Below are 25,489 nucleotides of genomic sequence, written 5' to 3'. Positions count from 1 at the left end.
GTTTGGCAAAATTAATATAAGCTATTCTGTGTCTTAAGACAAGTTAAGTTAGAAGAAGTTCAACAAAACATCTTTATTATATTTCTACGGTAGAGGAGAATAGCCAAACCAAAAAGAAACAAAGAAAACACAATGTAACATTCATGAAACCGTACTCAATGGAACGCGCGCATGTGACTGGGGCTAGTGCCATCTAGTGGTCGCTGATGTTCTGTGTCTCAGCTGCTCGTGGATCGCGAGCTGTGTGTGTGTGGATTGCGCAAGGCTAAAAGGGCGGAATGAAAGTCTCAAAATTCAAATGAATCAAATAGAATCGACTCAGAAGAGACGTGAATGAATGCACGCGTGTCACCTGATCCACGTATGCACGGATTCATTTTTGCATGAGCAATTTATGATATATTAATGCAGAACAGAACATTTTTATACACAAACATGTCTGTATTTGTTCAAATCGCTGCACAATCATTTAATCCCGAATTCCACAGACTCAAACTGAAAGGCATTTGTTTGTGGTTAGTAAGATACATGTATAAAATGCATGCAGTGCATGGATAATTGTGCGTGCATCTATTAATCATTTTGAGTCTAATATCATCCCATAGAATTGGCCCCTAAAGCCTTGTTTTGTGCAGTTTTGTTTTGAATAAACAAAGTAAAATATACACAAAACACTATTACAAATTGAGTAAAAGGGTTGGAAGTTACTGGATTTATTGCTATACGCTGTTATAGATGTTTATGACTGAATGTTGGCTTGCAATCATTGTTTAATTTATTGTTTCATACAAATTAAAGCGAAAACATTTGTTTGATGATTTTTTCTTACAATAATTTGATCAACAGGTGGAAGCCTGATAACTCATGTTGTTAGGTCATTCACAATTAGCAGAATCCCAGCCCATGAATTAGAAATATGTTTGCATCTTCTTAAGTTTGGCAGCAGTATACTGCATAAATGCAAAAGAGACTAATTTACCAAAAGATCACACTTGTAGATACTACTATTAGTAGGCTATAGTAATCTAAAGCTAATCAAAAAGAGTAGACTACATGAAGGCAAACATATTGCCTTTATGAATACTGACTGTGATATGGTCAGTGACAAGTAATATCTTACTTGCTCGTTAAATTATAAGTTAAATAAGTTACATTTAGCATGTGCTATGCTAGCTGTTGATTTTAACTGAATAAATATAAGATTAATTTCCAGGGCCACAATGCCATTAGTTGGAGCAACTTAATTGTTTGAATAATCAACTTATTTGTGTTTATGCCACAAATTAAGTTCTTCTAACACAATGTATGGTAGTAGATTTTATGAAATCATTAGAAGTCTTCATAACTCAAAATGAGTGATGTGTTGCATTAATTTTTTTATTTATTTATTAACTTTTGTATAGTAAGTAACTTCTGGGCTAACTGTAAAAGTTTTGCACACAAATAAATTAACATTATTTTTTAAATGTGTTTAAAATGATGTGCACACATGGAATTAAGACATTTTTATTTAATAATTAAATTAAATTAATAATAATAATAATTTATGCATTTAGCAGACGCTTTTATCCAAAGCGACTTACAGTGCATTCAGGCTACACGTTTTTTATCAGTATGTGTAAATTTATTTTATTTTATTTTATTTTTTAAAGCTGTTTTAATGTAGGCTACTTGGTTCATGAGCACTGTTATGAGTTCAGATGAGCCATCAAAACTGCCATGCCAGTAGGTGTCAGTATAATATGGAAGCCCATTTCCGCCACTGAATAAAAAATAAAAAAGGTAATTGTGACTTTTTATCTCACAATTCTGCCCCCTTTTCACAATTTCGACTTTACATCCCGCAATTCTGACTTTTTTTCTCAGAATTGAGACATAAACTCGCAATTGTGAGAAATTAAGTCAGATTTGTGAGATATAAACTGTCAATTCAGATTTTTTCCCCCTCAGAACTGCATGATATAAACTCGCAATTGCAAGTTATAAAGTCAGAATTGTGAAATATAAACTCGCACTTCTGAGAAAAAAGTCAGAATTGCGAGATGTATACTCGCAATTGCGAGAAAAAAAGTCAGAATTGTGTGATAAAAAGTCACAATCACCTTTTTCTTTTTTATTCAGTGGCGGAAATGGGCTTCCATAGTATAAAGTCCAAGACAACTGGATTAAAAAAACTGCTTGTGTGCCTAAATTTGTTGGCTGTTTATTTGTTAAAAACATAAATTAAAAGAAAGAAAGAAAACAGTGATTTGTTAGTCACTGTTAATTAACTACAATATTTATGGTTGTTGATATTGTACAACATTAAAATAAAAGCAAAATGAATGGAATAATATCTGATAATGCTTTGACACATCATAAGTGGTGAATCCTAACTCATACAGTATATTCAGCAGTTTCAGGTCTCTAGGTGTCTGTGTGGTTGTCTCCCCAAGTGTGTTTGTTTTTGTTTTTCAGAGTCCACTTTGCTGGCCGGATTCCCAGGGAACAGGTAGCATTTTCTGTCTATTGAAGTTGTATTTCTCTTACTCTTTTCTTCTACATTATCTCTGCTCTAATCCGAGTTAGTCCGGTGTGTTTGCTCCTCTTGGTCTTGATTTCTGCATGTTCTCTGGATTACATCTTTTTGATTCAGGTCTCAGTTTGATTGCCTGGTCCATTCGCTCTTCTGACGCTGACGACTCCTCTGCTCTTTGGTTTACCCTCTTGGATTAGCCCACTATATCTGCCATCTCTCTGTGCCATTTCTCCTTGGTGCCTGCTGTACTGGCCCTTTCCTTTGTTTCCAAGTGAGCTACCTTGTTTTTGTTTTCTGTCTTCTAAGATTGATTTGAATTTTTGACGTGTTTAAAAAGAAAGTCCTGCTTTGCCATCAGTCTGCTCCTGAATCCTTTGTCGCTCTGACAGAATTGCAATCATGGAAGAAATATATGGAGAAGTTTTAAATCTCTTCACTAAAATGTGTACAGTATGTACCCTGTACAGTACAACAAGACAGAATGGCAGAATTTGAGGTAATATGTCAGAGTCAAAGGTTAGTGACAAAGTCAGCATTTTGTGCCAGAAGTACTTTGAATTTGGTAAATATCCAATATAAATTAAGCAGGTTAATTTATGGTTGCAGATGGCAGATGTTTTGGTGAAGATCAAGTAGGAGTACACACTGCTGTTTGAGGAATTCCACAGCACTCCAACTGTGGGATATTTAAAACCTTGAACGCATTGTGTGCCAGGCATTACTGGCCAGGGATGACCATCATGGACATTGAGAAATGGGAAATAATTACATATTCTATTGCACATGTAATTAAGCTTTTACCAATCATACAGTGTTTTTGCAACTGTTGCGTTCCACTGTGTGTTGAAAAGTATGGTAAATTGTAGGAGGAATCGAGCGAGGAATGGAATAGATATGTGGTTCCTGCAGCCAGGAAGCCACACTGCCATCCCATAGATACCTGCTCCATTTTTCCCTGAGGTTCATGACAAGATTTGGCAGTCTTTGTGCTCCCTTAATGATAACATAAGAGCATGTCTACTGCATTTGAGGTCATGCAATAGCAAAAATGTAAACCCACCACAATTTTTAAAAAATAAACTGGGGAACATGAGAAGTTTATGAAAATCAATTCCAAAGTCAGGGAAAGACCCAATAAGTATTGAAAACTGGAGTCGCATATCATGCGTTAACAAGGATGCTAAATTGTTAGCGATTATACAGTATTTGCTGAGAGGCTTTGTTTGGATATATTTATTGATGACTGCCAATTGGGATTTATGTGTTGCAAGTATATTGGAAACAATATTCATCTTGTAAGCAATTCCTAACAGCCAATCTTTATAAAGTGTAATATGTGTACTTTGGAAACAGGTTAGTATTTTTTTCCTTTGACAATGAAGAAGGTTTTTATATAATGAAAACTGATTAAAGATGTGGAGGATGAGCTTCCCTTCCTTACTAATTGCAGCAAATATGAGGCCATTAGAAAGAGTTTATTGTTTATCGTTTATTGACATTTTCAACATCATTGCAAGTACTTAAGAGCACTAATGTAACATCAGACAGTCCATGTGTGATTTCTAAAATCCGTTCACATCAATATTCACTAAATTCACTTTGTCAGTGGTGACAAAATGTTATATCTTTTTGGAGAGAAGGCAGCACAGTCATCATCTGAATTAGAGAGAGTGACTGCTCGTTATGGAAACTCTTACACCATGTCTACACTGCATGTGTCCGTTGTTGCACATGACAACTTGCAGCAGTCTACAAGAAGGTGTCAAAGGTTCCAGATTCATTTGTCCTGTTGTCTAAATTAGATTCAGAGTAAGTCAGAAATTTTTACTGCCTATGACTGACTGTAATGGGTTATGTGCTTTTGAAGAGGCACTTACAGTACAACTTGTGTAGGCAAGGTGTTACTTCATTTTTTTGTAAATAAGTTTGTACTATTGTATGTATTTCTGTAGATTTACTAACATGATGCTAATCCACAGTACTTTAGAAATAAAGTGCACTGGAATATAATTTAGACAAAATGTTTTATTTTGATCAAAGGTAAGATTTTACGTATTTGTAACGTTTTTTTTTTTTTTTACTTAGTTTTTTTAACTGTACTCTTTTTTTTTTACCTGTAGTATTCGCTGACTTTTGAGGTTTGAATTGAGGATTGTAAGCTGCAGTGTTGCATAGCATGGGCAATTTCCAATTGAGAATGGGCAACAAATTTCTATCTGGATACTTTAGTTTGGTCATAAACCCTGTGTCTCACCTGGTTGCCCATTGACAACAACATTGCTCAGCAAAATTGCTCAAATAGTGAGATTGAATGAGTGCATTCAGTAATGTTCACCATGGGTGTCCCCTCAAATTGTGCCCATAAGGGTATAGGGGGCAATTTTGGACACAGCCTAGTAATCTCGCAGACCTTCATTAGCTTGTTATGGTTAGAGTTGAAACTAAACTCTTTAGGAAAGTGGATCTCAAGGGCCAGACTTGCCCACCCCGACCAAAAGCTTTTGCTTGAAGAATACTCAAAACCAGCACTGCCCTGATACTAAACACTCTCTACATTAAAATGAACCGGATGCATTTATGTAGACTCACCAGTAGATGGAGTGAGAGACATGTCAATGTTGTCATGATACTTCTAAGGCCCAGACCCCTTATTTGTCATCAAAAACTGATTTGTCAAGTAAATTCTTTTAAGGGATCAATCTTCTTAATATAGAAAAAGTAACTTAGTGCCGTTTTAATGTGCGTGGTCAGTGCTCATTTTTTTATTGAAACATGAATGGACTTCAATTCACTTTAAATAGCCTAATGCTTTAAAAATATTATTTAATAATTGTTAACATTTTTGTTTTAATAGCAACATGGATTCAGATGTTAAGACTGTATGACCTCTATCCTTAAATTGCTTTGAAGACAAAGAATAATATATTTTTCAACACATAAACTTGCTTTATGTTTTGTTCATAGTGTGCACTGAGACATCCATAGCAAAGTGCTCGTCTTCCTTGTTGTCCACAACACAAACTGCCAAGACAAGAAGGAAAGCTCCCATGACAAGGAACTCATGAATGGAAGCTGGTTCTGTGGCTATGAGAGAAACATTTCGGCAGCCAAAAAACCTCTGGTGCAATGGTGACAAGAAATTGCCTTGACAGGAGCCACTGGAGCAGAATTGGTAGGAACTTCTGGGTTGAGTGGAGCTGCCAAAAAAAGAAGCTCTGGGACTGAAGAAAATGAGACAAGGCCTTTGGAAATGAGGCAGCACGACATGGGCAACCAGGGTGCTCTGGAACCCAGTCGGCTGTCATGAACCTCTAGGAAGCTCTGCTACAACGGTCGCCAACACCAGATTAATTATAATTAATAAATATATATTATAATAGAACTCTAAATATATATTTTCCTTATTCTCTCTCTGTTTGTAGCTCATTGAAAGTGATCATTTGCTTGACGGTTGCTTTTCTTCCCACAGCCACATGTGGGCATTTTTTACATCTTTTGGTATCTGACAGGCTACATTACTACAGGAGAGTAGTAGAATAGCCTGAAAGCTGTTATAACTTAGAAACTATAAAAGATAATGTTGTCCAGTGTGTTCAGGTATCCAGGTATCTGTTGTGCAGTGTGTCCAGGTATCTGACAACTGATTCTAAACGTAATGCTTTTTGCTTTTGAATGAAGTTTACCAGACTGTCCCTTGTTTGTTTTTCATTTGTTTTGTTCGGCTATGAAAACTTTGGAAATTACTATTGCTACATGTTCTAATACTAAAAACCATTTCATCATTGAGATAAAGATGATGAAGAAGTCTCTTAATAGTCTTTCATCGACTGCTGCTTATCCACCACTTTAGTTTTAAGCTCTTCCTTACTCTAACATTGTGGAATACTATAAAGCTGAGTGCTACAGTTACAAAAAAATGCTTTTTTGCTGAGGGAGCACAGAATTAAATTACACGTTTTTACAAACAAACTGAGCTACTTTTTTGAAAACACCACAGAAAATAAAACATGCTTGTAAAAAATGTTGTTTAGTGTAACTTTAGATGATCTGTGTCACTGCTGATATCATCCATGTTGATATCAAACTCTTGTGAGTTGAGCATATGGACTTTCAGCATTGTTTAAACATACAGAAATTGAATGCAAAAGCATGTACACTACAAACCCAATGTGGTTGAAAACTGTCACGACAGCAGACTTTGGTCAATGTAAACGAATCCAAACAAAATACATGGTACATCTCAAAATACAGGTGTAAATACTGTTTACACAAACAAGCAACCTAAAAGTATTAAAGCAGTTATGATTTAAAATAGTAATACTTTAGTGCATGGTATATACTACTGAAAGAGACTGTATTTATGTACCATTACAGAATATTTGAAGATACTTGATACTACCATAGGTACTATAGCACGCAAGCTGGTAATAAACAGCAGAATGCAAAATCAAGCTTATACCAATGCTATCATGAAAAGCCATGAGACAGCATCTCAGTAATTTGTATGTGGGGTCTTTATGTAAACATCTATGAAGGTTATGTCCATTGTCTATGCTATCAGCTTCTACCAGCAAACATGTGCAAGTTGCTTCCAGAGGATATGCAGTGACATTGTCTTGCTCTTAAACCTGCCAGTCTGTAAAAGTTCAAAAGTGGGACAATTTTGCACTGTACGTGGGATTGTATCTGTAAATTTTCCAATGAAACCAGAAATGTTTATTTTGGGAATTTTTCCTGAGAATAATGTATAGCAGCACTCGGAAACTTTTTGAAATATGTATAATACAAGCAAAGTGTCTAATAGCATGGGAAGAAAGTAGAAAAACCGCCCATTATACAGTGGATCAACAACATGTTTGTCAATGGAAAGGATTACATATATTCTGAAAGGTAAAGTGTCTTTATTTGAAAATATTTGGAAACCCTTTATATCCTTTATTTCATGTTCAGATTTTTGTAATATAATGAAGGAGGGAGAAAGATCAAAGAATCAAATTACTTTGATAAATACTTGATTCTTTTATCACCTTCAGCCACAATTTATTATTAAGCTGTCTGTCATTTATTCATTTACTGTTTTTACTAAATTACCCCTTTTTGTTTTATTTGTATCCGAGGTATGCATGGCTAGTATCCCCAAGTTTTCTTATTGTGTGGTGTTTTGAACTGACCTGTGCTTTGTTTCTTTCTTCCCTTTCTTTATGTTAATTGTTGTTTTTCTTTTAGTATTATTAATTTGTAAAGAGATTTAACCCATTTTTTTCTGTATACCATACTGGCAAAATTAGTTAATTCTCAATAAACAAATTGTTTAAAAAAAAAAAAAAGTGGGACAATATTAGAAAAAATGTAGTATTCATTCAATAGCATTCAATAGCTTTCATATAATGCTAAACATTTATGAAATGTATCTCTCTCTCTCTCTCTCTCTCTCTCTCTGTAATATACATATGAATAAATGGATGGATGGTCATTACTATTATGCAAAAATGTATTGCTTAAGTAAACTCTGTTTCATACTAATCTACAGATCCCAGGTTTCCACTCTATTGTAGACTTGCTAAACAGGTTCTCTACAAACAACCTGTTGTCAGCTGTTTTGACAAGAGATTGACATTAATTAGTCAATTCAGCATCAGAGCTGTATTATTGAATCAAATGCATCTTTGTTTGGTCTAAGAGTGAGCTGGGTGTTACAAGTGAAGTTCATGGGAGAGTTTTTTTTTGCCCTCGAAAAAAGGAAAAATGCAAACAACATTCTCTTCCTGAGCTTCAGCGGATATCTGTTTCCCACACAGGATGTCATTCCCACCCTGAAGCCCCTGTTTTCCCTGCACCTACTTCATAGTCTTTCCCTCACACACAGGGCCTGGCTTTGTGCTGCGGTCACATAACATTACATTCTGCTCTTTTGATTTCCTCATATCCAGTTATACCTTACATAACATCCTCAGATGGGATCACTTAAATATTTTAGATGTCAGTTTTAGAGACACAGAGACAAAACTCTCTCAGTTTCATAGGACTGAGGGAGTCTAAGTTTATTTGACTGAATGATGCCATCAGCAAAATACAAAACCTGTTCGCTGTGAAGTAATAATGGGGCATTTCAATCCATGCAAATGAAGTGAAACATCAGTGGATGTTTTTGTTTCAAAGGGACAATGACTTTCATGAGCTGTTGAATGGATTTTGCATGATTCTTTGGAAAGCCGCAAAACACATTGCACTCAAGATGGAATTCATGACACAAAAGGTTAGACATTTTGGAGGGATAATGACCTTAGCTTACCTGGAAAATAGTCTGACTAATACTGGCTGACATGTGGTGTCCGGAAAAACAGGCAAGTTCCTGTACACTGTACAGTCTCTGTAGGAACCTGAGATTCTCCACCCTAATGCTGACATCATTCTTGCATATGAAGTTCAGGGTATTGCATATTACCTCATTAGGCCTGTTTCCAGGTCTCTTATATTCAGTAGAACTTATTATAAGAAATATATACATCAATGAAGAAATAATTATACATGCTTTATGAATGATAATTTTTTATAATCGTGTAATATTAATCAAATTAAATGACATTATTCATATTATATCATTACAAAGTAATCAACACATGCTTTAATCTTTTTTCGAGCACCTAACACCAATAGCCTACATTAGAAATAGGAAATTACAATGCATTCTGTCGGATTTTTATTTTAATATTTTCATTTTATTCTTATGGTCTTTGACTTATTTAGATTAGGTAAAGACCAGGATGCAATCACTTAGAATCAGCCATATATTCATAGATTATGGTGATGGGCGGAGCCTCTATTCGTTGGCTAAATGAAGCTGTTTCTTCTCACTAGTCGTTCTATGGATGAAGGCGAATGGCGGAGAGCGGTCTGCATATTAATTTATTTCACCAGGATTTATGTTCATCTATGCAGCAATTTATGGATTATGCGAATGACATTTAGAGCAGCCCCTGAACTGGGTTACGATGAGCTCAGTGTGTATCCTAATATGATTTAATTTTGTGTTTCACAGACCGGTGTTATATTATTAGGGTAGTAATCTAAGACTAGGACGTTATTTACATCAAGTACATCAAGTCCCTTCGCAGAATGAACATGGATGAAGATAACCGAGGTAAGGTTTCTGTTTTATTCGCAAGCACAAACAGCTGTCAGTCTCTGGTTTGTCTCAAAACCTACCTAGACGGCATTTTTGAGTGTAACAGGCGCGTGCGGTTGATTCGGAACGCGCTTTGATGCCCAACACTAGACAGACAGCTCTCTCGGTTTCGTCACTGTGAAGGATATTTCATAAATCATCAGCACTGAACGGGGAGACAAAAAGACAAAAAAAAACTTTAATATAACATTTTCCTACTTTTAATACTGTTATCAGTGATTGGATGAGAGTAATGACTTTATTTGCACTTCAACATTTTGCTTTTTATAAAAGGTGTTTTATTTATTTTTTTACGTGAAATGACTTCTTGAAATGTTCTTGCTGTGAATGTGTTGTCACTGTGTTTTAAGGAGAATTTGACTTTAATATAACATTTTCCTACTTTTAATACTGTTATCAGTGATTGGATGAGAGTAATGACTTTATTTGCACTTCAACATTTTGCTTTTTATAAAAGGTGTTTTATTATTTTTTTTACGTGAAATGACTTCTTGAAATGTTCTTGCTGTGAATGTGTTGTCACTGTGTTTTAAGGAGAATTTGAACATCGCTTCAGTCTTATTGCCGGAGCCGTTCATATGGCTGTTCATATGTAGGTCGTCAGTTTGTTTGATGTGAGATCCTTTGAAGTAGCTCGCGAGATGTTTATGAGTACAGTTGTGATGCCAATAGGGATCATGAGGCATTTAATTACTAGTCAAGTGCTCGTATTATTTATAGAGCACCGTATAAATTAGCCTACCAGTTTATTAATAAGAAAATACTACTTTTAGAATTGACCAGTATCAATTGGGTGCCATACAGCTCTACTGTAGTGCTGACATTCAATTGGGACATCAATTGGGAGAGTAATATATTTTTTTAAATAACTGATGTTTCAGAATTTTTTATATATACAGTATATATCTAAAAAAAAAATAATCAAATAAATAAATAAATAAAAATCAAAAGAAGCTACCGCAATGATCATTGTCAGGAAGAAACTTGCAGACTGATCTGGTATGGAGTAGAGTACCTAAATGAGTGGAGCAGAGCGAGAGATTTCTTCTGCCGATTCAAAGGAGATGGTTCTCACTACAGAACACAAGATCCAGGGGCGAGGTTGGGTGCCAATAGGGATCATGAGGCATTTAATTACTAGTCAAGTGCTCGTATTATTTATAGAGCACCGTATAAATTAGCCTACCAGTTTATTAATAAGAAAATACTACTTTTAGAATTGACCAGTATCAATTGGGTGCCATACAGCTCTCTACTGTAGTGCTGACATTCAATTGGGACATCAATTGGGAGAGTAATATATTTTTTTAAATAACTGATGTTTCAGAATTTTTTATATATACAGTATATATCTAAAAAAAAAAAAATCAAATAAATAAATAAATAAAAATCAAAAGAAGCTACCGCAATGATCATTGTCAGGAAGAAACTTGCAGACTGATCTGGTATGGAGTAGAGTACCTAAATGAGTGGAGCAGAGCGAGAGATTTCTTCTGCCGATTCAAAGGTTCAATCACTCAGCTTCAAGTACACTTCAGGTTTTACATTTTGCACTTAAGTACGCTCCATTTATAAACATTTAACCTGTATCAAAATCGCCTACTATGCCCTCATGTACTATTTACTCCACTAATATAAAACTCACTTAATGAGTGTGCTGCACATGCCATCTTCTGGCAAGACGCTGGAATTCATCCTGTGCGACATTCATAGTTCACGTTCCTGGAGTGTGGAGCCCCCCAGCACTGCACATTTTGCATGTCCCCTTTGTCTGCCACATCTATTTCAGGTTTTGGAGTCTCTAATAATGAGCTGATTACCTGAATCAGGTGTGTTTGATAAATGAGACATGCAAGCAGCGCAGTGTTGGGTCAGCTCCAGGAACATGGTTGTTGGTTATTTTCATTTTAGAATAGTAACAAATAACTGTAGTACCAGTGTGTGGTTTCCATGGTAATTTTTAAGGGACTGGAACATTTCTTTGATTTCTTTTGTTCTGTATTTAGATATAAAATTTGGCGTGTACCTTAACAGTACTGATCATAGCCCTCTGGTCCATGGGTTATTGTGTTGACTATTTTGGAAAGATAACTAAATTTGATGGATAAGCACCAGTGGGCTTTAAGATGACTCTTTTGTGATGATTTTTCTGCTGTGATTCTGCTTACAGTTACTATATATGGGATCTGACTAGACAGTGGAGATGGTAGTGATTTAGTTTGTGCCTGTCATGCTCTGAGAGTTGTTCTGGTATATCAGTATAAAAAAAAAAAAACAGAAACAAACCAGACTTAAAAGCCAGACATCTCAAGCACTTTTGAGCCTGTTTCATTACTATGTTGATTTACAGCCGTAATCACTTTATCTGACAAAGACCAATCGTAAATGTCTACAAGAACAAGAAAGCACAGAGTTATAGAGGTACCATTAGCTCACTAGGTCTTTCCAGTTCCTCTTGTATCATGATCCTGAGAACTTCAAAGCCTTGGACTCAATGGCTATTTGTCTTATCTTACCGTGGGAAAAACCAAATGGAAAACCATTTTCCCTCCGTTTCTGTGGCAGATGGTTGAGTGCAAAGAAAGACTGATAGGACATCAAGGAAAGCCCTATTAACAGTCTCTATCAGAACAACAATTTTATGGCCTTTTCACATTTTTAAAACATTGCTTTGTCCGTAGCTAAGGTCCAACAAAGAGGCAGACTTTGTCAGACTGTTTAAAGGAGAGATAGTGAGGCCTGGCACTCATTAACATTGTCTGCGTCTGATGCCACCGGTGTCTGGTCCAGGCTCCCCTGAGGAGCCGTCTGGCACCAGGCATGACACAGGCAGTGGTCAAAACCTCATCAATGGTGTGACTGCACCAGTAGAGATCTGAAGGACACCGTGCCTGGCAAATCTGCTTAAGGTCAAGACAATGTCAGCCATGTTATTATATCAAAAACATTGTAATGTTTTAATTTCACTTATTCGTTCTGAATGCTGATGTTTGATGTTTGTGTTTGCTGCCGATTACGATTTTGATATGAGGTTTAATCTGTGAATATTACAGATGGTGTCAAACGTTTATCATGTGAATACATCCTTATTATTGTGAGTGGATGAGACTGAAGAATGAGAGAGAGCTATTAGTGTGTTTGTTGTAGTCTAAGTGTCACATATGGAATTGATTTAAAGAAAGTCTGGAGGGTCATCCAAGATATTTTATGAGCTAGCACCAGTTGAACTGTGTTGAATGAGTGGAGGGTGAATTACCATTGTTGAATGCAAATATTTGTTTTAAAAATCTGAAAGGGAAAGTTAAAAACCTAAATAGGTTTTTGATGGGGTTGTCAAAACATTTTGTCCCAGCAGGAGATTTAAAAACAAACAGTCACTAGTACAAAGGACCCTTGTCCAGTTTTCCACCCACTGAGTCAGGACCGTCCCAGAGCCCCATCTCTTTCATGTCAGGAATGCAGTATTCAGCAGCCGTGCATTCTTGGGCATTACTTCTTTATCATTTGCAGGTTTACAAAAAGAAAGAGACATTAAAGGGGATGTGGGTATTACATATGATAGATTTAATAGAAGATACATTTGGTCATTGTTACATAGTTTGAATCACTGTATGTTTAATGATTGAATCGTTTTGGTTGTTGAATCACAGTGCCTTTTTGTATTGTGTTTATGTTCTGTTAGGAATATCAGTATCCTGAGAGTCTTTTTTCATTGTCACCTGTATGTTGAAGATATGCTTAAAAATAAAACATAAATGTAGATTAGCTTGAAAATAGTTGAAAATGCAATCTTTATCAATTTTTTAATATTTTATATAATTATATATTTTTTTAAATGTTATGCACTACTGTTCAAATATTTGGAGTGGGTAAGATTTTTTGAACGTTTCTGATACTCAAAAAGTCTGCATTTATTTGATCAGAAACAGTAAAAAGTAATATTATGAAATATAATTTCAGTTTAAAAATTACTTTTTCCTATTTTAATATATTTTAAAATGTAATTTATTCCTGTGATGGTAAAACTGAATTTTCAGCAGCCATAACTCCAGTCTTCAGTGTGATCCTTCACATGATCCTTTAAAATTATTCTAATATGCTGATTTGTTATTATTATCAATGTTGAATATTTTGTGTAAACCCTGATACCTTTTGTTCAGGATTTTTTAATGAATAGAATGTTTTTTAAATTAAATTTAATGTGTCCTTGCTGAATAAAAGTATTGAAAAAATCTCACTCACCCCAAACTTTTTAACTTTTATTAAAAGGTGGTACTTTATTTTATTTTTTTATTTTTGGAATAATCCTTACAAAAAAGGTTCAGGTTTGTTGGTTTTACAATAGTGGACTGTTACCTTCATTTGAACAAAACACACCCCAAAACTGGGAATATAAAAGCAGATGTTGTGTAGTGGTATATCCCATCTGTTTCTTAGCTAATACTATTATTTGCTGAATAAACACATTCAGGGGGGCTTTAAGAGATAAAGAGAATCACACACTGATCAGAAAGCAACTTTTTTCTCTTTTGAATAGAGATAAGCTCTCTGCCCATTCCATCTGTCTGTCTGGTTAACAGTAATGTAAGTATCCTTCTTTCTGAAAAACAGGGTATTATGTGTAACATTGTCAAAAACAATATAAGAAAAACAATCTAACATGCCTACCAGGCCTATATCATCTCTGAAGCTTGGTACTGGAGGTCTAATCATCAGCTATATCATTGTAATAAATTATCATGATTGACAGATACATTAACTCAGCACTGAAGATGTGCAATAGACCAACATATACAGTAGCCCACATAAGCCTGTATAGATGCTTTATGCACTGTTATCATGTTATCATGACTTCCTGTGTTGTGGGCCCTGGTCTGAGTGTGTGGTTAATATCAATGGGTAAGCCTGTGGATTTAGAGCTGCTGGCAGCCCATGCAGCTATTGAGAATAAGGATAAGATATAGTTAGAGGGATTGAGGCCAGTGTATAGATTAAAGAGGGTGTTTGAGACCAGGATGCAGTGTTTACTGCAAACCCTTTAATATCTGTATTCGCACCCAGAATGTCAACATATCCAACTCATCTTTTCCCACAAATATATATGTGATTTTCAGTTGTATTTTGTCTAATTTAGGCTATACTGAATTTAAAGACCCTTCTGCAGCTGTAATAGTTTCTAAGCAAAGTGTCACTCATGCTGATGGAATGAAGCTTTTGAACTGACAGTTTTGCATGCAGTCAACATTCCTTTTTTCCCACAAGACAGGGTGCAGGGTGGTGGTCATCACTAGCCACGGATGTTTTTAGTGTTCCTTATTTTTCCTTTTTTTCAAAAATTAAGCATTACGGTTTATATGAATAAAATGGAAAGCAACTTGGTAATATTAATAACTGCCAATCAGTGCAATGTCTTGATGGAGACAAACTCATTTTCATGATGAGCCTCAGGCCATTGTGGCTTAATTTCATGAAAAGGGAATTTACTTCTGTTCTACTGATTTTTGCCAATTCCACAGGCAAGTTAGAGGCACGGAATGTTCATATCTTGAAGGAATATTCTATTTTTACCCCATTTATTCCATACTAGTTACATTTGACCATACCCAGACCCTGTTGCGTAATGAACAAATGGCTCCTCATTAAGATTTAGTATGGCTTTTATATAATAATAAAAGATTGAAAAAAGACCACTGCACTCAATATAAAAGCTCAGAATGACTGCAATGAATCACTCTATAATGTTATTGTTAAGGTTGAACCCTGATTCATGCACTCATTCTCAACTTCCTCTCCATTGTCATAAGGCAGAACCAGACAACCGCAGGAAATTCCCCCGTGCCCCTCTTATTAGCCCGTCTCTTGTCTAATCCTGGTGCGGCCTAAGGTGCAATTACATAATGTACGCATATTGTCCACATTTACAAGCACTGAGCCACAAGCAACTGAGGTCCTCATCCAAAACACTCTCCTACTTGTGAAAGTTTAGAAAAATGATAAAGTCAGTTCAGGAGATTATGGTCCTTTGTGACTTAATTAAGCATCTAAAACGTCTACAAATGAGTTATATAACACCCACAGAGGAGTTTGTGATGTTCAGTACATGTTTTCTTTAATGTAACCTTCTGTGTTTCATTGGGCACCTTAAATTAACTTTGTTGTAAAGTTGGATCAGCTTATAGTCTCGTATTTAAGTTGTCTTGGACATTCAGAGTAGGTGTCCTGAAGGAATGACATAACATACTCAGTTTCCAGCTTAAAAGAAAAGCTTCTTTCTTGAATACTAGGTTTTCGGTTGCCAAGGTTGTATTATTTAAATAACATTATTTATGAAGATAAATGTGCTCTGCAATTATTATATTTTTTGTCTTACTCAGCACTTTGGGATTTGAGTTTAGGTCAGGAATATAGCCGTTTTAACAAATGATTTGGATGATTAGATGTCTTGTTGAATCACTTTCTTCTTGGTTATTATTATTAGATGATGAACCATTTTAATGTCACATTTGTTTCTCAACAGTGCCTGAAGATCTCTCACTTGAAGAGAGAGATGAACTGTCCAACATTAGACGGAGGAAAAAAGAGCTGCTAGATGACATTGAGGTATCTGCTTTAATGTAGCCGTTATCTTTTAAAATCATTAAGATATTAAGTGATTGACATTTATCATGTCACCCTTCGCTACAAGTTCTACCTGATGGGGGCTGAATGTCATTGGTTGCACTATGTATTTTATAATACACTGCATGCATTTTAAGAATATTAAGAACGATCATTGATCAACTTGATTAACTTCAGTGATATAACTTAAGTAACCACTTTTTCTGTTATTCTTGCAGCGGTTAAAGTTTGAGATCTCAGAAGTCATGACAGAGATCGAACATTTAACGTGTGTCAGAGAGACGTATGTTTCTTTTTGTTTTACAGATTTTTGTCTCTTTTTCATGTTTGTTATTTTAAAAGAGAACTTTATTGCTTTTCACCACATTACAGCAAAAGCACTCAGAGGAACAAGCAGATTGCTGTCGGAAGAAAGAAATTCAATATGGATCCTAAAAAGGTATTATTGTGTCTATTTCTTTATTCACCTTACCATTTATAAAATTATGTCCAGGGTCATGTGTTACGTTGAGCCTAAGCATACATCATGAAGTGGTTAACATCTCAAACATCCTTGCAGGGAATCCAATTTCTTTTAGAGAATGATCTTCTGCAGCACACACCTGAGGACATCGCACAGTTCCTCTATAAAGGCGAAGGCTTAAACAAAACTGTCATAGGAGATTATTTAGGGGAACGGTAAGTCACATCGCTCTCGCTCACATAGCAAGACCAGTTTTGCTATCTTTGCAAAATATATGTGCGTTGTCAGATAAGGCCTTTCCATAAAAGATCCTGCTCTCTCAGGAAGTGACTTCCCATTTGTAACAGCTGAAAATGACCACACATTTCCAAAACAATATTTAGCATATCACGCCTTATCTCACCCTTACCGACATCTATTAACACAGGATTAGATATAAAACATTATTATTGCCACCCAGTGCTACACCTGTCAATATCAAGACAAATTAAGGTGTAATTGTAGTCGTAAAGGTCTGCAAAAAGTTAGTTGCTCAGCATTGTCCCATGAGGCATGTTTACAAAAAAAGAGACTAAGCTTGATCTACAGTGTAATAGTTGTTAGATTTAAAAATAGCCTTGTCTACGTAGGCATCCTGTCCAAGTTGATAACCGTTGTCTTGGCTATGCTGTAGCCTGAAGATCAATTGCACCGTCATCCCTTTCATTTGGTACTAGAAAGTGTGGTTATAGACTATACATAGCAATTACTGTTAATTGTATTTACGAGGAAGAGCCGGAAGCTGTAATTATTGTGTGTCTGATTAAAAGAGTTTGGAGATGTGGTTCTATCTTAGCTTGTGTAATCAGGCATGCTGTGGTACATCGCTTCATTACACTTTATGTTCATATCTGTGTTTTTTTTAAGACCATTGTATGTATTCAAATGATGTTTTTTATATCCATACACCAAACGTGGTCTTACATGATTGTTCTTGTGTGCTTTTTTAAATTGGTCTGAAACCCTGTTGTAGAAAACTGAACAAATTAACCGTGACTGACTCCTGAATCTATAAAGTCTGTACTGTTTTTTGATTGACCTCTGCTAAAATGAGTGCATGTATCTCTTGAGATAGAGCTTAGAGCGAATGAGGAAATAGCTATTGCTGATTATTGCTTATTTTCTCACTATTTTTAGAGATGACTTCAACATTAAGGTTTTGCATGCATTTGTGGAGCTTCATGAGTTTGCTGATCTCAACCTGGTGCAAGCATTGAGGTGAGCTAGATGTTTTCTTCACCATCCATTATAACTATAAACACCACTATATGATCTAAATATGGAAATGGAATCATAAGAAATGCCATCAAGCTATAGTATTTGTATATCTAGAACTTAACTGCAAAACTTTCCATTTTTAACAATCGCTAACAATTTCAATCATTTTTGCCCAGCTAACAACAAAATAATGTTTTGCTAACGTTCCTATAGTATAGGTTATGAAAATGTTATTTCTGAATATTCTCTGAATGTTCAGAACCTCCAGTTTTTGAAATGCTTTAAAATGTTTTTTCTTGGTTATACAAATGTTGGAGAAACCGATAAGGGAATGTTCCATTTGATCATTTTGCATGATTTACTAAGTGGTAAAATGTCATTAAAGATCAGGTAACCTTAAATTAATTACCGGAAGAACAAACTTAGCAAGAAACCTGCCAGTTCTTTGAGAGAACTACTTTGTTGCTATTCAGAGAAACTACAACAAATTGCATTGTTTGAATTAAAAGACTTGAAAGACTGTCTTTAAAAGACAGCAATATTTTAATGATTTTCAATCATGTTTGTTTTGTTTGATGTATAACAAAAAAAAATCTAACGGGACAAAATGTTCAATAATTATAACATAATGTGAGTGATGTAAGCCATTCATTGTATTTGTATCACTCTGTTACCTACGCTATTAAAATAAAATCATACATACTCATTTATTCCCTCATGAAAAGGTCCATCAAATAACTATTATAATTTTAAGTGTCATTCCCATTTCTCCCTGGCAGGCAGTTTTTGTGGAGTTTCAGACTTCCAGGTGAAGCACAGAAAATTGATCGAATGATGGAGGCCTTTGCTGCTCGATATTGCCAGTGTAACCCAGGTGTCTTTCAGTCCACAGGTATGACTTTTTTCAGTAGTAAACTTGACTTCTACGTGAACCCCTCTTTGTGGCCTAAACCCCTCATTGGCCTAAAGCTCTTACTCAGCATTAAAGAGTTAGTTCACCCAAAAAATTTTAATTCTGTCATTACTCACCCTAAACCCAAAGAGACTTTTGTTCATCTTCGGAACACAAATTAAGATATTTTTGATGAAATCCGAGAGCTTTCTGACCCTTTCTGACAGCAACGCAACTACCACATTCAAGGCCCAGAAAGGTAGTAAGGACATTGTTAAAACAGTCCATGTGACATCAGTGGTTCAACCTTAATTTTGTGAAGCTATGAGAATATGCGCTTTCACGAGAGTACCACGATGTATGCATATGGTGCTGTTGACACAGGAGTCACATGGACTATTTTAACGATGTCCTTATTTCCTTTCTGGGCCTTGAACGTGGAAGTTGCGTTATGGGTTTGGGATGACATGAGGGTGAGTAATTAATGACAGAATTTTCATTTTTGCATGCGAGTCTCTTGAATTACAGCACACTTTGAGTATCTGTAGGAAATCTGGTCCTCTGAGGGCTGAGCTTTATAACGGCAGGGATAAATAGCAGAGATGTTGGCACACACTGTTACTAGAGACTGTATAAAATGCAGCACCCCAGAAATGGACTAAAGACACTGTGCTAAAACAAAGCGCATGGGAATGATTATTTATTCATAAACAGAGTCTGCAAATGTCCAAAGCATTAATATCTTTCTTTCAGCATGGAGTCATACATAAAGATGAAGAAATATTAAAAACTGGCCTGTATCTTGTATCAAACTCTATGCTTTCAGAATTTATTATTTAGAAGTCAACTCAGTACCGTTTCTAGGCATAGCCAAATTAGGCGGTCACCTAGGGCGCCACCAGCAGGAGGGGGGGCGCCAAAGAGCGCACGTACTGGCACTACATTTTAGCAGGGTTGTGATAAAGAGTGGCAAGGCCACCCTGAAATATATTGCCACCCCCACTGGATCCCCCAACATCATTGGGCTAGAGTACTGTCAATCTGACAATGCCTATATGCCATTGGATCAGAGCGATGTCAATTGCTGCTGGATTGTTGCATGCAGAGTTTGCAAAGCTAAGTTCAAAGACCAATTAAAAATATTGGTACAGTAAAAAAGTGCACAAAATGAGTATTTTGTTAAGGCAGTATTTGTGGCAGTCGCGAAATCACGCTGCAAAATTGGTCCAAAACCTTTTGCTTTTTTGCACCAATGCATTGTTAAAGGATCAGTGTGGTGTGTGTAATATTCACATATAAAGATTTAACGGCCAATTAAAAAATATTGGCTTAGTAAAATTAGCTAAATCACAAGAAAGATAAATACATCCTATATTAAACTGCTTTGTTGAATTTAGCATATCCTTACAGAAATGTTGAAATGCTGAATTAATTCATTCACTACTAACAGCACTTAACGGAACCAGCGTCATATAGAGAGCAGAGTGTCACGTCATTTAAAGGGGAAGTTCACGTGTCAATGAGTAACAAAAGAATAAGTAGCTGGAGTCTGATTACTTTTATGTGACTGATCAAGCATTTTTATGTAGTTTGGGGTAACAAAGTTTTTTATAGGTTTGACTGAAATAATAATGAAAAAATGTACACTTTAAATCAATATTTCAAAAAAAAAAAACTATTAAACAAAACGAAAAAAAACACAAAGACAAAAAGTAGTATCCAAATCCAAATGTAATCAAATTTATTGGGGTGGGCGCCAATTTGGATTTTGCCTAGGGCGTCAAAATGGCTAGAAACGGCCCTGAGTCAACTAATAAAAAATGAAAATGAGAAAACATAGAGTTGCATGCTTTTCATTCATTATCTTTATATGCATTCTCCATTTAATTTGCCAGTCTGGACCTACAGAGCTGACTGACTGATCCAAGTTTCTGCTCTCCACAGACACATGCTATGTTCTCTCGTTCTCCGTCATCATGCTCAACACCAGCTTGCACAACCCTAATGTCAGAGACAAGCCCACGGTGGAAAGGTTCATATCCATGAATCGGGGCATCAACGAGGGAGGAGATCTGCCTGAGGAGCTGCTCAGAGTGAGTCTCTGTGTCATACTGTGATGGAGAGAGCTGCACACTCATCACTAAGTTATGTAATGATAGAATATGCATTTGCATATTGTTTTTTTTTTCTTCATAGAATTTATATGAAAGCATTAAGAATGAGCCTTTCAAAATTCCTGAAGATGATGGGAACGATCTAACTCACACATTCTTTAATCCGGACAGAGAGGGATGGCTGCTAAAACTAGGTTTGTATATCTTTCTATCTGTATGCCTGTCCATCTGCTCCTCTATCTAGCATTCTTTCATGGTTTGAAACCCATGAGTTTCCCCATTATAGATTGAATTTAACGTGGTATTATCCAGCATCTCACTCAACAACTATTTTACATTATGGCTCATACAGCAGATTTGCTACTGTGACATCATTCAAAGTAATTAAAGAGCTTTTAAAAGATTTTTCCGGTGTTGATCAGGATTACATAGATAATGCTGTTATTGGCAGACCATTAAAACTTTTTTTTTTTATCCATCAAATGGATTTTGGAACTGCACTAATTCCATGTCATGCAGAGATTTATTTACAGCATAAAAGTTCTGCCACTTTTTAAAGCACTTTTCCAATAGTTTATTTTTTGTTATTATCTGTATTTGAATTGCAGGGGGAAGAGTAAAGACCTGGAAGAGGAGATGGTTCATTTTGACAGATAACTGTCTGTATTACTTTGAATATACAACAGTAAGTACAACTGCCCAATATGTCCTGTTTGGGCAATACATAGATTTAAGATTTATCTATAAAATGTATTAATGATTCAGATAGTAAGATATAGGTTAAAGGAGGTCAGATAGAAGAGGAAGTGAAGGGGAAGCGAACAGCAAAGAACGCAAGCAGACGCAAGCACTTCTCAGAAGCTTCACATTTACAATAAAGAAACACTCCGTGAAATGACTTGACGAGTACTTTCTTTCCTCTGTTGATGTATTTCTGAAGTTTTGGCGGAACTTTTAACCACAATTTGCTATTTGTTAGTTTCAGCTGGTACTAAGGGAGGAACATTCTCATTTTAGAGCTTTTGATTGGACAAAAATATGTGTAGTGCAGGACGTGTCATCTGTAAGCACATGTTGAATGGGTACACATGCTAAAAATGTGTTTATGAGTACACTAGTAGCATATACAGTGGGTACGGAAAGTATTCAGACCCCCTTAAATTTTTCACTCTTTGTTATATTGCAGCCATTTGCTAAAATCATTTAAGTTAATTTTTTTCCCTCATTAATGTACACACAGCACCCCATATTGACAGAAAAACACAGAATTGTTGACATTTTTGCAGATTTATTAAAAAAGAAAAACTGAAATATCACATGGTCCTAAGTATTCAGACCCTTTGCTCAGTATTTAGTAGAAGCACCCTTTTGATCGAATACAGCCATGAGTCTTTACACTCCCTGTTACAACCTCCCCGCTGTCATCTCATCAGCAAAGTGGAAGGAAATAATGCATTTTTTCCCTAGCAGTGTGCCAGATTTAGATTAAGAGACAGACAGTAGTTGCTTAATGTGCACATAGTTAGTTCCCTCACTTTTTTAATGTCCCCACCATCCATATCTCGTTAAAGGAAACATATTGCGGATTAAGTCTAAAACTAATTGCTTTAATACCAAATAAACATTGTGGATCAATGGTCTGTTACTCATATGTTCACAGGACAAAGAGCCTCGGGGGATCATTCCACTGGAGAATCTTAGTATAAGAGAGGTGGAGGAACCAAGAAAACCAGTATGTTTCTACTTGAAGTGCTCAGTTAAATTATAATCTGTAGTCAGTCTTTAAGAAGAATCCTATATTTAGTCATCCTAAATTAGTCATCAAGAAATTAAGAAGTAAAAGGGACCGTTTCATGCTTCAACCTTTCAGAATTGCTTTGAGCTCTACAACCCCGGTCATAAGGGGCAGGTAATTAAGGCATGCAAGACGGAGGCTGATGGGAAGGTGGTGGAGGGGAATCACGTGGTTTACAGAATATCCGCACCCACGCCAGAGGAGAAAGAAGAGTGGATCAAATCCATCAAGTAAGGCTTCACCGTGTCAGCCCTCATTATTCTCTTCTCAGATAACGGATGTGTGCTGGTTGTAGGTCATACACACACACACCCACAGATGCTCAGAAAGGTACATTGGCTTCTCTTTATCATAGAACATCGCCATTGTGCTGATAAGATTAAGTGAGTGTTTCCAGTGTTTTAGACCTTGGCTGTGCACTGCAAAAAAATATTTTTGTCTTGTAAAAATATCTAATCCAATTTAAATTGCATTGGATATTAAGATTTGTTTTCAGATAATGTATCTTGAATTTATTTATAGTATTTATAGTTTTTTTAAGCACAATTGTAACAACATTTTGTGAGGTTTTTATCTAAAACAATACAATTGAATAAATATTATTGTTAGAGTGGATGCTAAAATAATAATTCTCCTTCAAACTCTGAAAAAATCTTAGTATCACAATTTGGATTAAATGTAATTGTTTTATGTATGTTTTTACTGGAAAACAAGATCAAATATCGTAGTGTGGTGCCTATATAAACCTCACACTGTAGGGCTGACAAGACTATATAATGAATTCTGAATGACCCACATCCTCTGAAGGTTAAATGGTCTTCCCTGAAGATAAATCAGCATTTATCACTGGAGAAAGGGAAGCCAAGGACCACTTAGTCTCTTATTGTTGGCCATGACTCTGGCTGTTTTGCAAGACTCTGGGTCTTGTGTAGTCTCTGAAGGCCATTTGTGTACAGTAGTTAACTTACAATGTAAGTGTCTAGTTAAGACATGTCCTCTGACTCAGCTGGAATTGTGGAACTGCTCTGTGGTCAGTTTAGCCTGGTGTTTTACATCAAAAGCTGCCTCAGCATGTCCTGTGGGACTGCCAAAAACTCTGTGCCACCCAACCCCTACATAAAAGAACCCTGTATCGTTTTATAATCAGGTCGACTGCTTCCAGAAAATACTGTTATTGTTTTATATGGATGTATATTTTTATGCTGTGATTGTACAGTTTCTGTTTTATTGTTGTTATCCTACAGGGCAAGCATTAGCAGGGATCCTTTCTACGACATGTTGGCTACTAGGAAACGGCGAGTGGCCACTAAAAAGTGAGCCGTAGACCTTTCGAGTTCACGTTTAATCACTCTCCAAGTGGAAACCTTCACATGGGATCCTGAACGTTGCTGGAGGAGACAGACAGAGACATGAGCTCTCTGAGGATAAAGAAGGACAAGATTTAAAAAATGATGGGGTCTGTATAGGTCTGTATATACGCCTGTATAGGTGTATAGGTTCTCTCCAAATGGACTGTATGGAGAAAACAATGATGGTGATAATGCAATTATATGCTGGATGTGTGTTTGTCAGAAAGAACTTTGCTTTAAGAGTGATGAATGATTCGACTGTGCTACAATATCTGCTTAATTTCATGTGACGGTCTAATATAGAGTAAGTAGCGCCTCCTGCTGCTTGCAACAGGAACTGCTATTGCAAATTTCCAGGTATCGTTATGGAAATGTTCTCAAGTCAAAAGTCTACATGCTGAATCATTTTTAGTGCTATGGTATATCAAATATCATCTTAATTGCATCAGTAGTTTTAAATGATTTTATTTTCATTTGTGTCATATCATTATCATCCAAATCAGCCGGACTGGTTGCATTAATTGGAAGAGAAAATTATTCATATTATATTTATTATGTTTCGTACTTATGGTCCTTAATAGACCTATTATATGTAAAAATCAATTTCTGACGTTCTCTTAATAGTCAAGTCACCTTTATTTATATAGTGCTTTTAACCATACAGATTGTGTCAAAGCAACTGTCCAGCATTAATTAGGAAAATATGCTAATATTATTTGATGCCTTTTTAAGAATAATGCTAACTCTATACTTTACACCCATAATATAAGTTAATATAAGTATTTTGTTGTATTTATGTAATAATGCCAATGTTAACTGAACCTATTGTTTTGTTTTTTACCATGTTTGTAAATAACACACACACACAAATAATATCACAAAAGCCATAATTATTTTTATTATTTGAACTATTTTGGAAACTCCATGGATCTAAAATTGATGTATATGCAATTTTTGTATATAGCTATTCAGCTGAGATATTTTAAGTGAAGGCTGTATAGCTCTGTAAACATGAAACTCATTTCTCATAGTTTATTGCAAAGTGTAAAGGAAATACTCATAGATACACTGCGAAAGATTAATTAATCAATATAATTTAAATTAAATTAACCACGGTCCACTGTCATCACTGTCCAGTTCCATATAGGACAGCAATACTAATCATAGTGAAATATAGAGAATACGATTTATGACATAAATTCAACAAACAATGAGGCTCCCTTTTCTAAGTTTACCTGTTAAGACAGACTAAACCATAGCGATATGCAACCAAACCCAGCTTAAAATCGAATACCTG

At 35.7% G+C, this 25,489-nt stretch overlaps 1 protein-coding gene across 1 annotated transcript; it reads left to right on the top strand.

Annotated features, from left to right (window-relative positions):
* Positions 1-9,376: 9,376 nt before the first annotated feature.
* Positions 9,377-24,816, top strand: LOC107584132 (cytohesin-3-like). Its single transcript, XM_016270604.1, has 14 exons — positions 9,377-9,410; positions 9,558-9,659; positions 16,222-16,304; positions 16,541-16,605; positions 16,695-16,761; positions 16,882-17,000; positions 17,962-18,042; positions 18,822-18,934; positions 20,879-21,027; positions 21,131-21,242; positions 21,657-21,733; positions 22,709-22,780; positions 22,919-23,073; positions 24,088-24,816. Exons 2-14 carry the CDS (start codon positions 9,635-9,637, stop codon positions 24,158-24,160), a joined length of 1,191 nt encoding a protein of 396 aa, XP_016126090.1. The 5' UTR covers positions 9,377-9,410; positions 9,558-9,634; the 3' UTR covers positions 24,161-24,816.
* Positions 24,817-25,489: the final 673 nt, after the last annotated feature.

Source organism: Sinocyclocheilus grahami, unplaced genomic scaffold (genome assembly GCF_001515645.1).
Source record: "Sinocyclocheilus grahami isolate Dianchi unplaced genomic scaffold, SAMN03320097.WGS_v1.1 scaffold57.1, whole genome shotgun sequence".
Classification (NCBI taxonomy): Eukaryota; Metazoa; Chordata; class Actinopteri; order Cypriniformes; family Cyprinidae; genus Sinocyclocheilus; species Sinocyclocheilus grahami.
This window is presented reverse-complemented; position numbering and strand designations above follow the sequence as displayed.